Consider the following 14836-nt stretch of genomic DNA (forward strand, 5'->3'; position numbering starts at 1 on the left):
CACCCAAGGGGCACGCTTCCTCTTGCCTCCAAACAATGTTCATCACGTGCCACTCCAACCAAATGATTTGATTCTCGACGCTGGAACCTTCCGCGATTAATTGAAAAACGTATTCGTCAAAATGTAATTTCGTGCAGTCGTTGTTGAGCACCGGGCTGACTCCGTCACTTTCTCACTGCGCTTGAGCACCTGGCTGTTTAATCACTGCGGGCTGCAACCTGGATTCGAACCCAGTTTCACAGCAGTGCTGGCCCAGTATCTGGCTACCCATGTAGCAAAAACAGAACAGATAAGTAGACAAATCGCATCCTTCTCATACCTGGCCCACCACATAAAAAGTCAAATAATTATTTTACACATTCCCAACAGTCACAGGAGTTTCTGGGAGTTATTTTTTATGGTACAGCAGCGGCCAGCAACAAATAGCACTGTAATCAAATGTCACGTTCATTAAATATCACTGCCATCAGCGTCGTCACGGATGAGAGTGTAGGAAGACGTTACTCGAGTTGAGCGAGCCTGTTGTCGGAAGGTGTTGTGGGGGGAATAGAGACGATGTTGATGTTGGGAGGAGGGAGGGAATTCGAGAGTGGAGTAAGTGCGAGGGAAGAAGCAGAGAGAGAGAAGAGTTGCGACCTGCAGTGTGGTGGGTGAATACAGAGTGTGGGATGAGACGAATCGGGCAGTGTCTGCTAGACCGAGTCTTCAACTGCAACCTTCAACTCCGAGGCCGTGTGCCGGGGGCTTCCTGCCGGAATTCCCCTGCCGGGTCATCACGGGGGGAGCACAGCGGGGGGTGGGGGGGGGCACAACGGGGGGTGGGGGTCGGTTGCGGGCTATTGACGGTGCTGATGGTGTTGAGGTGCCCGCTGATGGTGGGAAAGTGTGAAAGGGAATCGAGATAACCCTCCCTCGGCCACTTGCCGAGTGTGACCCCACGGGCCGCGCTCGCGCAAACAAACAAACAAACACGGCTTATCTGTGCGTGCGAGACTGGGGGGTGGTGGTGGTGGGGGTGGTGCTGGGACCGAGCACGGGAGCTTGTAACAACATCGCGCCGGGCGAAGGGTTAACTGTGGGAGCCCCGGAGAGGAGAGGGCGAGCACGAGACGCCCGGCGCAGCTTGCAATGCCATTACGAGGGCTGCCGCCGATGCTGCTGCTGGGTGCGGGGGAGGCTTTGAAGTCGTGGGCAGCGCCGGGCGATGAGCCCCGGGTCCCCCCAGGGACCCCGTAGCAGCAGCAGCAGCGGCAGCAGCAGCAGCCGGCAACGCCATAAGAAGCGCTCCGAGGAGGACACGAGCGGCGGCGGGGGCATCGGCGGCGTTTGAAATTCGGTCCGACGATCCGTGAGACGGAACACAAACACCAAGCTCGGTCTGGCCGGGATGCCCCCCCCCCCTCCACTACCCGGCTGGCTGCGTGCAGTTTGACAAATTCCCGACACGTGTTTTGTCTGTTCTATGCGCGGCCGTTCCCACGTAACTACGCAGCACGAATCGCGCGCCGCTGATGAGACACCGAAGGTCGAAACCAACCGCTCCAGATTTCTTGCGTTGAGCCCCAATGCTGCTGACGCAGCGCGCTGATGGGATGTGTGAACAAACCCGTCATATTTGTTACGCGGAGAGAGACCTGTAGAGGCGGTGATTACGTCTGCTCCTTGAGCTCGTGACTCCGTAGCGCAGTCGTCGCGAGGTAGTAACGAGGTAGTAACGAGGTAGTAACGGGGTAGTAACGAGGTAGTAACGAGGTAGTTACTCCCTGTTGAAGGCCTCTTGTCGTGGCCTGCAGACCTCGGCATGCAGCTGGCGGACGCAGCGCTGCTGCCACGGCAGGGCACAGAGCGCCCGAGCGAGCCCCCCCCCCCCGCCTCGCTCCCTGCGCTCACCTGTGCTCACCTGTGCTCACCTGTGCTCACCTGTGCTCACCTGTGCTCACCTGCGCGCGTGTCGAGCGAGCGAGTGTGAGTAGAGGCGGGTTTATGTTCGGGGCTGGGTTCGGGGGGGGGGCTTATTCATAACCCCTCATCAGAGCCCCCCTCCACTCCTCCTCCCACCGCCGCGGCCCCCACGGCTCGGGAGTGGGGGCGCTGCTGCTGCTGCTGGCCTGGGTGAGCGTTGCGCGGCCTCCCTGCTGGTGAGCGGGCAGAGAAATCAAGAGTTCTCCACACATCGCTTCTACATCCATAACATTCCCCATTTTATGCCTTTCAGCGTCTCGGCCGGACGCCGTGGCCGCTCGCTCCGGGTGTATTTATTATTAATTATTGTGCACGCGCGCGCGCCGCCGTGTCCCCTCCTCCTCCATCCTCCTCCTCCCTGCGCGCAACGTAAACACGCGGCCAACGAGTGGCACTAATCGCAAATTTGTCCAGAGTTTTGTTATGGCTTTAATAACCGGATCGTGGGGGTCCCTTCTCTCCCCCCACCACCACCACCACACCCCCGCACCTCAGCCACCGTCATCCACCCACCCACCACCACCTCACCACCACCACCCACCCACCTCCTCCTCTTCCCCACCCCCGTTTCGCTCCCGGCGCACGGCACGACAGCGGTGCATGGGGTAGGGGCGAAGTTGGAATCCGCGTGGTGTGTGTAGCAGTGTGCGCGCGTGTGTGTAGCAGTGTGTGTGTCAAGTAGCGTGTGTGTAATGCAGTGTGTGTACCGTAGTGTGTGTGTGTAGCAGTGTGTGTACCAAAGTGTGTGTGTGTAGCAGTGTGTGTACCAAAGTGTGTGTGTGTAGCGCAAGATGCTCACTAACAACACTTGCCCCAACGGTCTGTTTAGGCTATACAGGGGATCTTTGAGTAATTAAGTGTGTGTGTGTAACGCACTGTTTGCGTGTAATGGAACGTAGTTTGCGTGTAACGCGGTGTGTTTAACGTATGTGTACGCGTGCGTGCGTGTGTGCCCCGCCTGTGCGTGCGTGTGCGTGGGTTCTCGCCGACGCGACCCAGCGGGACTCCAAACATTCGGCTCCAGGGCCGATCCGAGTGTCACGGCAACAAAACGACGCTCGTGACGCATTTGCGTTTCCCCCTCCGCCTTCCCAATTCCACCCATTCTCTGCCCCCCACTGTCATCCGCCTCCTCCTCCTTCTCCTGTCTCCCCACGCCTCCCTCCCTCCCAGCTTCCACTCGCTGCACCAGAGTTGAGCGAGGAATCCGTTTCGTTTTTTTTATCATTAAACAAATACACAAGCAGCGCGGCTCTTGTGTGCGGTGGTGGGTCGGCAGGGCTTTCATCGTGCGTGCCGCAGTCCCCCTGTGCCGTCGTGCAAGCGGCGTCGTTGCGCGTTGCGACGGACGTGCAACGGACCATGTGGTGTATTTTTTTTCTCGACGTGCATCTAAAAGTGAACGTTGAGCCCGCCTCTCGCCGTCGCTTCCATTTGATGGACAACCCAATCCTCGCCTGGGCTGTGGGGCGGCAGGGGAGCTGGCACAGTGGTAACAACACGGATTCGATTCCCGACTCGGGCGCATTTCTCCCTGGAGTTGTCTTCATTCTCCCCCACATTTCTGCATTGGTTTCCTCCGCGTCCTCCGGTTTCCTCAGGCGAGAAGCCAAACGGTCACTCCTCGTGAACTGCTAGACGACGATCCAGCTACAGCGGGAACCTGCTGCAACAGGTCTCGGGACTCGGTGTGGCATTCTGGGTAGAGAAGTAATGACGAGCGGCGTCGTCGGGCACGTGGAGAGACGTCCCATCGGATTTGGCAGATGATCGAATTCCCCCGGCAGCTCGGGGCGGCAGACGAGAGACATGGACCGATGCGTCGCACGGCCACGTGATCTCGCGCGCTTGGTTCGCGAGGCCCCTACTCAGACAGCCACTTCTCACGTGACTGATTTCGATTTGCTTAATCGCTGTACTTAATTTTGTTTGACTTTTTATTTGTTTGGCTTTTATAATTCTTGAAATTGAGACTCGACCCGGGTTTCTTGAGTCAAACAAATACATTAGATGTCGTTGTTTGAGTTGCCACTGGCGGTGGCAAAGTTTAAAAAAAAAATACCTCTGTGCTGGCGAGCGAGCGAGTGAGCGATTGAGTGAGTGAGTGAGGGTGCGATTGAGTGAGTGAGTGAGGGAGCGATTGAGTGAGTGAGTGAGGGAGCGATTGAGTGAGTGAGTGAGTGAGGGAGCGATTGAGTGAGTGAGTGAGGGAGCGATTGAGTGAGTGAGTGAGGGAGCGATTGAGTGAGTGAGTGAGGGAGCGATTGAGTGAGTGAGTGAGGGAGCGATTGAGTGAGTGAGTGAGGGAGCGATTGAGTGAGTGAGTGAGGGAGCGATTGAGTGAGTGAGTGAGGGAGCGATTGAGTGAGTGAGTGAGGGAGCGATTGAGTGAGTGAGTGAGGGAGCGATTGAGTGAGTGAGTGAGTGAGGGAGCGATTGAGTGAGTGAGTGAGTGAGGGAGCGATTGAGTGAGTGAGTGAGGGAGCGATTGAGTGAGTGAGTGAGGGAGCGATTGAGTGAGTGAGTGAGGGAGCGATTGAGTGAGTGAGTGAGGGAGCGATTGAGTGAGTGAGTGAGGGAGCGATTGAGTGAGTGAGTGAGGGAGCGATTGAGTGAGTGAGTGAGGGAGCGATTGAGTGAGTGAGTGAGGGAGCGATTGAGTGAGTGAGTGAGGGAGCGATTGAGTGAGTGAGTGAGGGAGCGATTGAGTGAGTGAGTGAGGGAGCGATTGAGTGAGTGAGTGAGGGAGCGATTGAGTGAGTGAGTGAACGAGCGAGCGAGTGGGCGGGCGGGCGGGCGAGCGAGTCACGTCGCTCACAACGTGCGAAGGCGCCGGACAAAGCGGCCGCTCTGCGGGCCCGGCGCGGCCTCTGTGGCCGTGGCGCTGCGAGTGAAAGCGCCGCACAATGATGAGATCAAATGCGAGTTATTGAATTAAAGCGCGCGGGCTTTGAAGCTACGCGCCGCTGAGCGCGAGCCTCCTCCTCCTGTGCCTTTCTCGTTGAGCCCCACTTCTCAATGGCACCAGTTGTGATAGCTCTCTCTGTCTCTGTGTCTATCTCTCTGTCTCTCTCTCTGTGTCTCTGTGTCTCTCTGTCTCTCTCTCTCTATGTCTCTCTCACCTCTTCCCCTTCTGTGGCCTTACCCAGGCCCAGGGCGTGGATTTATGGCCGATGCAAAGTCCCCAAAAGTTGGGTCGCGGGGGCCACAAGCCCCCCTCCTCCTCCTCTCTATCGCCGCCCTCGCCGCCTCCCCTCCCCCCTTGGGTCTCTGGGTCTCTGGCGGTTTTTAATATTCACCCAGTCACCTTCCACGCGAGCGCATTGTCCTGCCAGTCGCTGTGTCAAACTTTATTGATATCACGTTTGTGCTGGGCAAGGTTGTCAGATCAGTATTCAGAGTGGCGTGGGCTCCTGGGGAGATGAGGATGGGAGGTGGGGGTGGTGGGGGAGGGGGTTCTTGGGAGACAGAGAAAAGATCTGTTCTCTCTCTCTCTTCACTCTACAAAAGCGAAACTTTTTTTCAAGGAGCCAGGCTTCAAAACCGCGAGCGTCTTCTGGGCTGCCGAGCTTTTTCATGAGAGAATAAACCCCGCGAAGAGTTTTAAGATGATAAATCGCTATTTTTCTATTTTTGCCGAACGCGCCATACGCGGCTTAGACGAGTGCGTCCTCCCGTGGCCACCTCGCCCCCCCCCCACCTCTCGCATCGGGCACCGCCAGCTCGCTCATTTGCTGCCCACGCCGCTGAACTCGGCGAACAGAAACAGCGCTCGAAGTCGGGGGAGCGGGGGGGGGAGACGGGGGGCGGGGGGGGGGGAGACGGGGGGCGGGGGGGGAGAGACGGGGGGCGGGGGAGGCGGGGGGCGGGTGGGGAAACTTCGCAAGTTCGGCGCGGCGGGTCGCTCGTAACAGTCGACCCTCGTTCTTAATTGGGGTGAACAGTTTTGTTTTCGTTCAATTTTCTTGGACAAACGTGCAAGGTGTAGCGAGCGTGGAAGGAGAAGAAAGCGTGGGGGGGGGGTGGTTGGGGCAGGGGGGGGGGTCAGAGCCACGCGTCTCACTTTTTAGCCGACGCGGCGCTGCGCGGTGTCGGCGCACGGCCCCGGCTGTGGGTCCCCGCGGGTCCCCGCGGGTCCCCGCGCCCAGCGGAGCCCCTCGCGCGGCGAGGGGCCCGCGGTGAGCGCAGTCGGCACCCTGCCGCCTCCCCGCGCAGCCCTCCGCCCTGCCCCCCCCAGCCCACGGAGCCCGCAGCCCCACCCCGCGAGACTCCCCGCTGGGCATGTGTCAGAAAGCAATGAATACGGAGTGGAGTGCTTGATAGACTTCGCAGATGGTGCCTGAAGTCCATGATGTGCTCCATTACTGGCCCGCCCTCCAAGCGCGCGCACAAAAGACGCTCCCTGACAGACAGACGGAGGGAGAGGGGCGCGGGACGGGCGCAGGGCGCCTGGGAGAGAGAGAGAGGGAAGGCGCGGGCAGGGCGGGGGAGGGGGCGGCGGGGGGGGGGGGCGAGGGCGTGAAAAGGGGGCGCTGGGGGAGAGGTGGCGGCGGTAGTGCTGAGGAGGGTGAAGTGATGCGAGGTGGTGGTGGAGGAGGAGGGAGTGGTGGTTTGTGAGAGAGCGGAGTGGAGTGGCGACGGGAGGGAGGGTGTGGGGATGTTGGTGCGTGCGGTGGATGTAAGTGATGAATCCTCCATCTGCCGCCCGTAAGCCACAGCCAGGCGCTCCCACAAAACAAAAGGTGCAGCACGGCTGCTCAGCTCGCTGCCACCCCCCACCCTATACCCCCCCACCACCACACCACCACCACTACATCACCACCACACCCACGACTCACCCCCACGGCCGCCCCCGCTTGCTCTGCGCGCGCTTCTGTTTGGCGGAGCCAGAACTAATTTCTGTGCTCAGGAAGGGCGGCCTCTGAATTATCTGTCCATTATATCGCGAGATAACTCGCCGTGCCACCGCGCACAATGCCTCCATATGGCAGCGGCGGCCGCTGAAATAGTGCCTTTAAAATAAATAAAGAAACGAGCACAACGAGAGGCCACGTGTGGAAACAGACAATTAGGGGAGCGGCCGTATCGTGCGAACGCGGTCGGCACAGCGCGGCCAGGCACCACGATTTTGGGAAACGCAATATTTTAATTTTTTTTATATAATCCTCGTTCAGTTCCAGTTTCGATCGCTCCCATGCTGCTCCGAGCGTGCCGATCGTTCCGATTTTTGTGCTGCGGTTTTTACTTTATTGCCAGCTTTTATTTTCCTTCTAAAACTCGTGGCTCGCCCCACAACGCGCCAACGGTTCCTCTCGGTTTTCCCGAGGGCCCGCCCTGGCCCCATGCAACGTTAGTGAATCTCGCTTTCTGCGTGCGTGGCGGAGCGGTGGGCTGTTCGCGCTGCTGCGCCCTCGTGCACGCACAATCCCTCCGCCGACGCGATAGCCCCCTCCTCGCAGCAACCCTTGCCGGCAGGGTCGAGTCGAATTCCGTCAACCCCGCCCTGGCCCTCGCTGTCCCCTCACTAATCAACCAACAGCGTCGGTGTCCAGAATATTCGCACACACAAAAAAAACACGCAATGGTTTTTACACTTAAGCCAAACTGCCTTCTGGAAGTGCCTAGATTCAGCAGCATTAATTCAACACAAGCAAACTCTGGACCCGGTTTCGACTTGCAGTGTCTCATCAGCGGCGTCGGTCCCGCTTGAACCCAGTGCTCAACGATCCCCTCTGTAAGTTGCTTAAATCGGTACAAATTAAATCCTTATTGTGCAATTTGCACCAAACGGCAGTGCCGTCGCGCCCTCCAAATTCACTCGGCAGCCTCGGTTCCATTGTGCGCTTCTTTAAACAGCTTTTGAGTCGCCACTTATTTGGACACCAGTGACTGATGCCCGTTCGCTCCTTTCCTTGACCTTCCTCTTTGAGCTGCCGTAAAGTTCAAAGGCTGTTCCTACTGGCAACGGTTGGCCCGGTGACGGATGGAGGTAGCATTAGTCACCTGTCAGAAGGCTTTTTCACAGCTTAAACACTTTGCTTTCGGCCCAAAAACAAAGAGACTCTCTCTCCCTTTGTGCGCTTGCGTTTGTGCCTCGGCCGCTCTTCTTTTATCGTCTCCTCTAATCTTTTTATCTCTCCTCCTTCTTCTGCGAGCCTCCTCGCAGTCCGCTCTGAAGGTGTGTCCTCCGTGCCCCCCCTCCGCCTCGCCCCCTCTCTGTGCTGCGTTTTTGGCACCGGCGAGCGACGCGGCGTACGGACGGCGATGGCCCCGGCGCCGCCGTCGCTGCGCAACACTTGGCGGTCTTCGTCCGCACTCGCCGCAGCGTCTCGCCCCGGCAGCTAAACCCGCGACGATGGAGAGAGCGACGGAGCGAGCGCCCTTTGTGCGTCGCTCCGGGATGGGGCTCCATGGCTCGTTATCTGAACCATCGGTGGAAATTCCACATTGCTATGACAAGAGGCACATCTGTTATTTTCTAACAACTGAAGTTTGCTTGCCACAAAGTGATACATATTTTATTGACCTTGGAGGAATAATGATGATTGGTTGCGTTGACCCACGACCTATTTGGTCACGGGTTCGCACTCCGTTTTTTTCCCCTGAATGAGGCGAGGTGCCTCTCCCTCTTCAGCTCATCACTACCTCTTTATTCCAATTCCTCCGCCGCCCACCCTTTCCTCCTCTTCCTGATCCTCCTACCGACCCCCTCCCCGCCGCCCCCGCCGGCCCCCGCCCCCTCTCTGCTCCTTGCCTTTCTACTCACGGCTCCACCGTGAGTCCTGGAGAGGTGAGATTTGGGCTGCCACGCTTGGGACTGTCACGCCGCGTTACCGCGCGGCCCACCGCAGCCGCCTCTCTCCGAGTAACGAGCAGCAGCGTTTGGCAGCAGCAGCAAAAAATAAATAAAAATCTCGTTGGCTGGGGGGGAGGGCAGACACAGACTGGAATGAGAGATGTGTGGGGGGGGGGTAGTTTATAGGTGGGAGGCTGGGGGGGTGGCGGGCGGGCAGGAGAGAGTTGTGCAGAAACCGAAAAGGAAAAGAAATAACCCCCCACCCACCCGTCCTGCCCCCCCCCCCCCCTCGTAAAGAAGGAAATAAAAAAGCAGTATGAAACAAATCACGTTGCATTAATGCATCACCACGCGGCGTTATCGACAGAAATCCCGCTAGGCCGCGGGTTTGCCTATCTCCACGTAATAACGTCCCCCGCGGGACCCGGCAAGCAGCTCGAGTGGCCTTAATGCTGCACACGGCGTAATCCCATAATTCCTTGTTTAATTAAAGCTCCTGGCCAGTGGTTGCGAGTGGCCTATCTTGGCCTGGCTCCTTGATGCTGACTTTGAGAAAAATGTAATCCCGGCGCTTTTTTTTGTTGCACTAATCAGCGCTGCGCCTCGCACTCCAAGGCCTCTCCAGCACTCGCGGGCCCGCGCGCCCGCCAGCGAGCGTGCGGGCGCCAGCGAGCGGGCGGCCAAACGAGCAACAGCAGCACGCCCACCCCCCCCCCCCCCGTTCATCCTCTTCTCATCTCCCCAAAGTCCTCAACCACCTCTCCACAAACACAACCACAGCGCCACTTTGCCATGGCCAACCGCCTCTCTACAAACACAACCACAGCGCCACTTTGCCATGGCCAACCGCCTCTCTACAAACACAACCACAGCGCCACTTTGCCATGGCCACCACCTCTCCCCAAACACAACCACAGCGCCACTTTGCCATGGCCAACCGCCTCTCCCCAAACACAACCACAGCGCCACTCTGCCATGGCCAACCGCCTCTCTACAAACACAACCACAGCGCCACTTTGCCATGGCCAACCGCCTCTCTACAAACACAACCACAGCACCACTCTGTCATGGCCAACCACCTCTCCCCAAACACAACCACAGCGCCACTTTGCCATGGCCAACCGCCTCTCTACAAACACAACCACAGCACCACTCTGTCATGGCCAACCACCTCTCCCCAAACACAACCACAGCGCCACTTTTCCATGGCCAACCGCCTCTCTACAAACACAACCACAGCGCCACTTTGCCATGGCCAACCATCTCTCCCCAAACACAACCACAGCGCCACTCTGCCATGGCCAACCATCTCTCCCCAAACACAACCACAGCGCCACTCTGTCATGGCCAACCATCTCTCCCCAAACACAACCACAGCGCCACTCTGCCATGGCCAACTGCCTCTAAGCAACCAAACGGTGCCACCCGCCCCATCGCCACCCGCCCCTCTGCTTGCGCCCCAGAGTCTAATTTTGCGAGTTCAAATCCCGAGTGGTGAGACAGGGCCCGGCTTTGTCTCGTGCGCTCACGCCTGTTGGGGAGCGCGATGGAAGAGGCCTAGGGAGCCACTCGTGTACCAATCTCGGATTTGTTGCGGTCCCGGCGGCGGCTTAGCACTTTTACACGCGGGCCGATTCCGGCGCGGCCGTAACAGCGACAGTAATTCCGGCATGGGAATCGCCCGGATTTACCGCGCCTGCTTGAAAGCGCCGGCTTCGCAGTGACAACAAAACTTAGACCCGAGCGATTGGGGCCAACGGAGGTGTTGATTTGAAACTGCAACGATAGTGGCCACGCTTTTGATCTCCTGTCTCCTTTTTCCACCTCGTCCACATTGTAGATATTGTCCACCTCGTCCACATCATCCACTTCGTCCCCATTGTACACATCACCCACATCATCCACCTCGTCCACATCGTCGACGTGCAGCATCCGCACAAAGCGGTGGCTTCATGAGTTCCAGCACCGCCGCAGCCGCCGACTAATTTTACCAGAATGGCCGTGTTGGGTTTCATGGGCTGGATTAGTAACGGAGCGAACGCTGCTCTTGAATTAATGCGAAGCGTGGCAAATTATTTTGTGAATATTTAAAACGTGTCTGTGGACGGCTCCCATTCTTTGCACACAAAGACGCTTCTTCGCCGATTTTAAAATTGTGCTGCGTGTGCGTTTATTGCGCGCCTCCAGGATAAGGGCTCTTTATGCGTGTTTTTTACAGCGTATATATATATGTTTTTTCGTTTGGATAACGAACGAAAAAACATCGAAGGCAAATTATTTGTGGAGACCTGCGCTAGTTACAAACCGAGTCCATCTGAATGAATTTCTATTGTGCGTTGTTTCAAACTTGACATGTTTCTATTTTTATAAATAACCGACTGTCATAATGTTTTTTTTTATTGTGCTCAAACGGAGCTCCGTGTGGTTAGGTTGGCTTTGAGACGATCATCTCAATGCGGATTTGTCTCATCACATCGCTTCAAATGCTGTTCATCGCGACTTGTGAATCACGCGATAGTGACGATGACTTACGACGATGATGATAACGATGACAGTTGGCATCGTATTTTATTAATTGACCAAAGTGTTTTTCACAATATTTCCACTTTTTATCCTAAAATATATGTGGGCTGTTTGAAATAACGTATACACTTAGCCATATTGGATTCCCACTTGACTTAATTTTTTTGTCATTTGGATCGTCATCAGAACGAATACAAATGCACGTTACATTCCACACGCAACGTCTTCTGCTCGTGAACAGCGAGGACATTATGATCTCATTCGTATTTTATTGAAATGCACCACATGTGACGTCTTCCGTCCCATCGCAGTCGGTGACGTGATCGTTTTGTATATATTAACTTTGTTGAGGATATCCAGTTCAAGTGATCGGACGCTATTGCCACCAAAGTCCCATACGCCAGGATGTATGACCCGGAATCAAGCACGTGTGAGAGATCTTTGTCCCTAAGTTGTTAAATTCCAAGGTGGTGACTCGCGTTGCCATTGGTAGGTCAGTGACCCCCTCTAGGAATTGGCATTTGTGTTCGGGTGGCAGCAGGATATTGATTTGTACCCAGGCCTAGTACCGGCATCGCTGCGTTGAACTTTACGACAGGACACTGCGCAGCTTTGATAATTGGCCGAGTGCTGATGTCCGCATCGGTCTTCAGGTGGGAGCGGTGGCAGCCACAGCGTTCACGCTGGCCGTGCTGCCCGAGCGGTGGTTGACGATGGGTGCCCGTGCGTGCCCGTGCCGTGTGTTCAGCAGGCAGCACGGTGGAGGACAGCTCGGACGTGGACTCCGAGCCGGACCTGCCGCTGAAGCGCAAGCAGCGCCGCTCGCGCACCACCTTCACGGCAGAGCAGCTGGAGGAGCTGGAGAAGGCGTTTGAGCGCACGCACTACCCGGACATCTACACACGCGAGGAGCTCGCCCAGCGCACCAAGCTCACGGAGGCGCGCGTGCAGGTGAGCCGAGGCCCCGCCGGTGCCTTGCCCGACCCGCCAGAGCCTGTCAGGCCATGTCTGGCCCTGCTAGGTCCACACAGGCTGTGTCTAGCCCGGCTAGGCAGCAGCAGGTCCACACAGGCTGTGTCTAGCCCGGCTAGGCAGCAGCAGGCCCTGTCAGGCTGTGTCTATCCCGGCTAGGCCTCATACAGTCTCATCTGGTCTAGCCTGAGGTGAAACCCAGGATTGATTTCATGACCTTGATTTAACCAGGTGAAAGTCTATTCAGCCAATTTGCTCTTTAAGGAACAGAAATGAATAAAGTTTTGGTGAGCTAAAAAATGTTTTTTTGGGGGATTCTATTCATTATAGTAAAGGCAGCTCATTATAATGTCCGGTTAACTGCTCATGATGACCTTTTTGGAAATAACTGGGTCACTGCGGAAATTGCAAACAAGGCTGGTAGAAGTGAGAGAGCATAGGATAGCGGGAGATGTAGCATCTTAAATGTTTCAGCGGTGATGTCAGGTGACTCAACACATGGTGCCCCCCTACCCCCCCACTCCGCGCCTCTCCGTCTCGTGGTCGCTGCGCTCAAACCGTTTGCGTCTCCTTCTCATGCCATGTCGAGTTTCCTCGAGTGCTTTTTTAATATAAAACCTGAGGTTTGTGTGAGGGGGTGTAGGAGAGCGAGAGAGACATTGGGAGAGAATGACAGAGATGGAGAGAGGAGAGAGCTGTAGAGAAGCAGGGAGGAACAGATGCAGGGAGAGAGGAGATGGATCCAAGGAGAGAGGAGGGAGATGGAGGGAGGGAAGGAGATGCAGGGAGGGAGGAGGGAGATGGAGGGAGGGAAGGAGATGCAGGAAGAGTGCTCGGCCCGGCCATGCAGCTTGCGGCTGGGAGGAGGAGTGGAGCGGTTTTTGCGGAGCGCCACGGTGATGGCTGCCACCTGTTGGCCCCCGCGCGTGATCGGGATCGTTTGTGGCAGAAGCGTTTTGCTCCACCTGAGCCCCGCTCGCCGCGGCCATGACGTTCCAAGTCCCCGTGGGCCCCCGGGGCCGAGACCCCCGAAACAAAGCCCCCTTTCTGTGGCGAGGCGGAGAGGGAGCCCCGGCGAGTGCCCGCGTGCACTAATTGACTGACAATGGTCGGAGGGGAGTGCGCCGTCGCCGCGCCCGCTGCATTATTCATTTAGTTTTTCTCCGCGCACGGAAGGCTCCCTGCGAGCGTGAAGAGATTTGTCCACAGCCTAAACAAACACGGGAGGTTGGGGAGGGGGGGTAGAGAGCAAAAGCCCCGAGCGTTTACTAAACACGGTGACTAAATGATTCCGCGGGCTCTGGCGATCACGAAGCGCAATCCTCGCCGTGTCCTCGTGATCCCCGCGGAGCGCCGGCTTAGCCGGCTCGCTCGCCACGCCGGGGCCCGGCGATCGCCGCTCGTCCCCACCGACTCCTCGCGCGTGCTCGCCGCTCGTCCGCTCATCCGCTCATCCGCTTATCCGCTCGTCCTCTGCCATTTGTTTTGCTGACCCTGACGTTCCTCCGTGGAAGTTTCTCGCGCCAACTCGGAGAGAAGTTGGCGCGGCGGGGTTGGTGGGAGCGGGAAGAGGAGGTGGTGTAGCCACAGTTTGGTTTGTTCAGTCTCTGGCCTTTATCCAACCTCTTGTCGAGAGCCCGTCAAGGGGATACAGCTATTGCAGTACATCTGCAGCGCTGGAGATCTGGGCTTGCTGCGCGCATGATGGATTCAAAACCCGGGCAACGAGTTAATAAATAAATAAATATATATTTACTTTATCTATAAAACCCGCTGCGTGTAATATGCAGCATGCGTGTACATGTACACAGAAGAATAGAGAAACTGCAAAGCACTTTCAAAACATAAATATATTTAACAATAAAAAAACACAAAGGCCTCACATCAGCCCACGCTGGTCAGTGCGGGTTGGTGAAGGGGTGGCCACGGCGTGGTTCTAACATCCCAGACCACCGCCGTGAGCCGTGGCCTGGGACCAAACTCGGCTGACAGAGCATCGCCGTGACGCGAGCCCATCGCCGGCGCTCTGCTAGCGCGTTGCCGGCCTGCGGGCACGCGTCGTCGCGCCAGCGATGTGTCCAGTTGCACGTTGATTTTTGCGTAACCAGGTGAGAGAACTCAGGAGGCCAGGATGGGGGGAGTCTCTTTACCAAAATAACAAAAGCAGTGACGTGAAAGCAACAGTGAAGCAAATAGAAAGCAAAGCAAGACAAACAGCGTTACAGAGGACATGGGAATATGGTGCGCACACAAAAATCAACATTGAACTTAGCATTAATCCCGTGACAAAGGTTGGCTCGGACAAACGGCTTTCAAAATCCATTAGTAGCCAAATTAAGTGACAAAACATCAAATGCATTTGGAGCGATGATTGCACCGGCGTGTGAACCATTGAGCGGCCGTGTGTCAGATATCACGACGGTACCGATGCCGAGACTGGGGATCGTGTCTCGCCCTTCCGGCGCACGCCGATGCCGGAGCTGCTGGGCGCGGGGGCGGCCTCCACCCGGAGCTCCGTCTTTTGTTAGCCCCCCTCCACTTCGAAGAATGGCGAATCCATCTGCGGGGCGGCGTTACGCTGCG

At 56.9% G+C, this 14836-nt stretch overlaps 1 protein-coding gene across 1 annotated transcript in view; it reads left to right on the forward strand.

The window, feature by feature from the left end:
• Positions 1 to 14836, forward strand: part of LOC144728468 (paired box protein Pax-7-like) — a 101210-nt gene that overhangs the window by 49532 nt on the left and 36842 nt on the right. Inside the window, exon 5 of the mRNA XM_078607934.1 lies at positions 12030 to 12232. Within this exon, the coding sequence (XP_078464060.1) occupies positions 12030 to 12232 (203 nt within the window). The remainder of the gene's footprint in view (positions 1 to 12029; positions 12233 to 14836) is intronic.

Source organism: Lampetra planeri, chromosome 28, assembly GCF_965212315.1.
Source record: "Lampetra planeri chromosome 28, kcLamPlan1.2.h2, whole genome shotgun sequence".
NCBI lineage: Eukaryota > Metazoa > Chordata > Hyperoartia > Petromyzontiformes > Petromyzontidae > Lampetra > Lampetra planeri.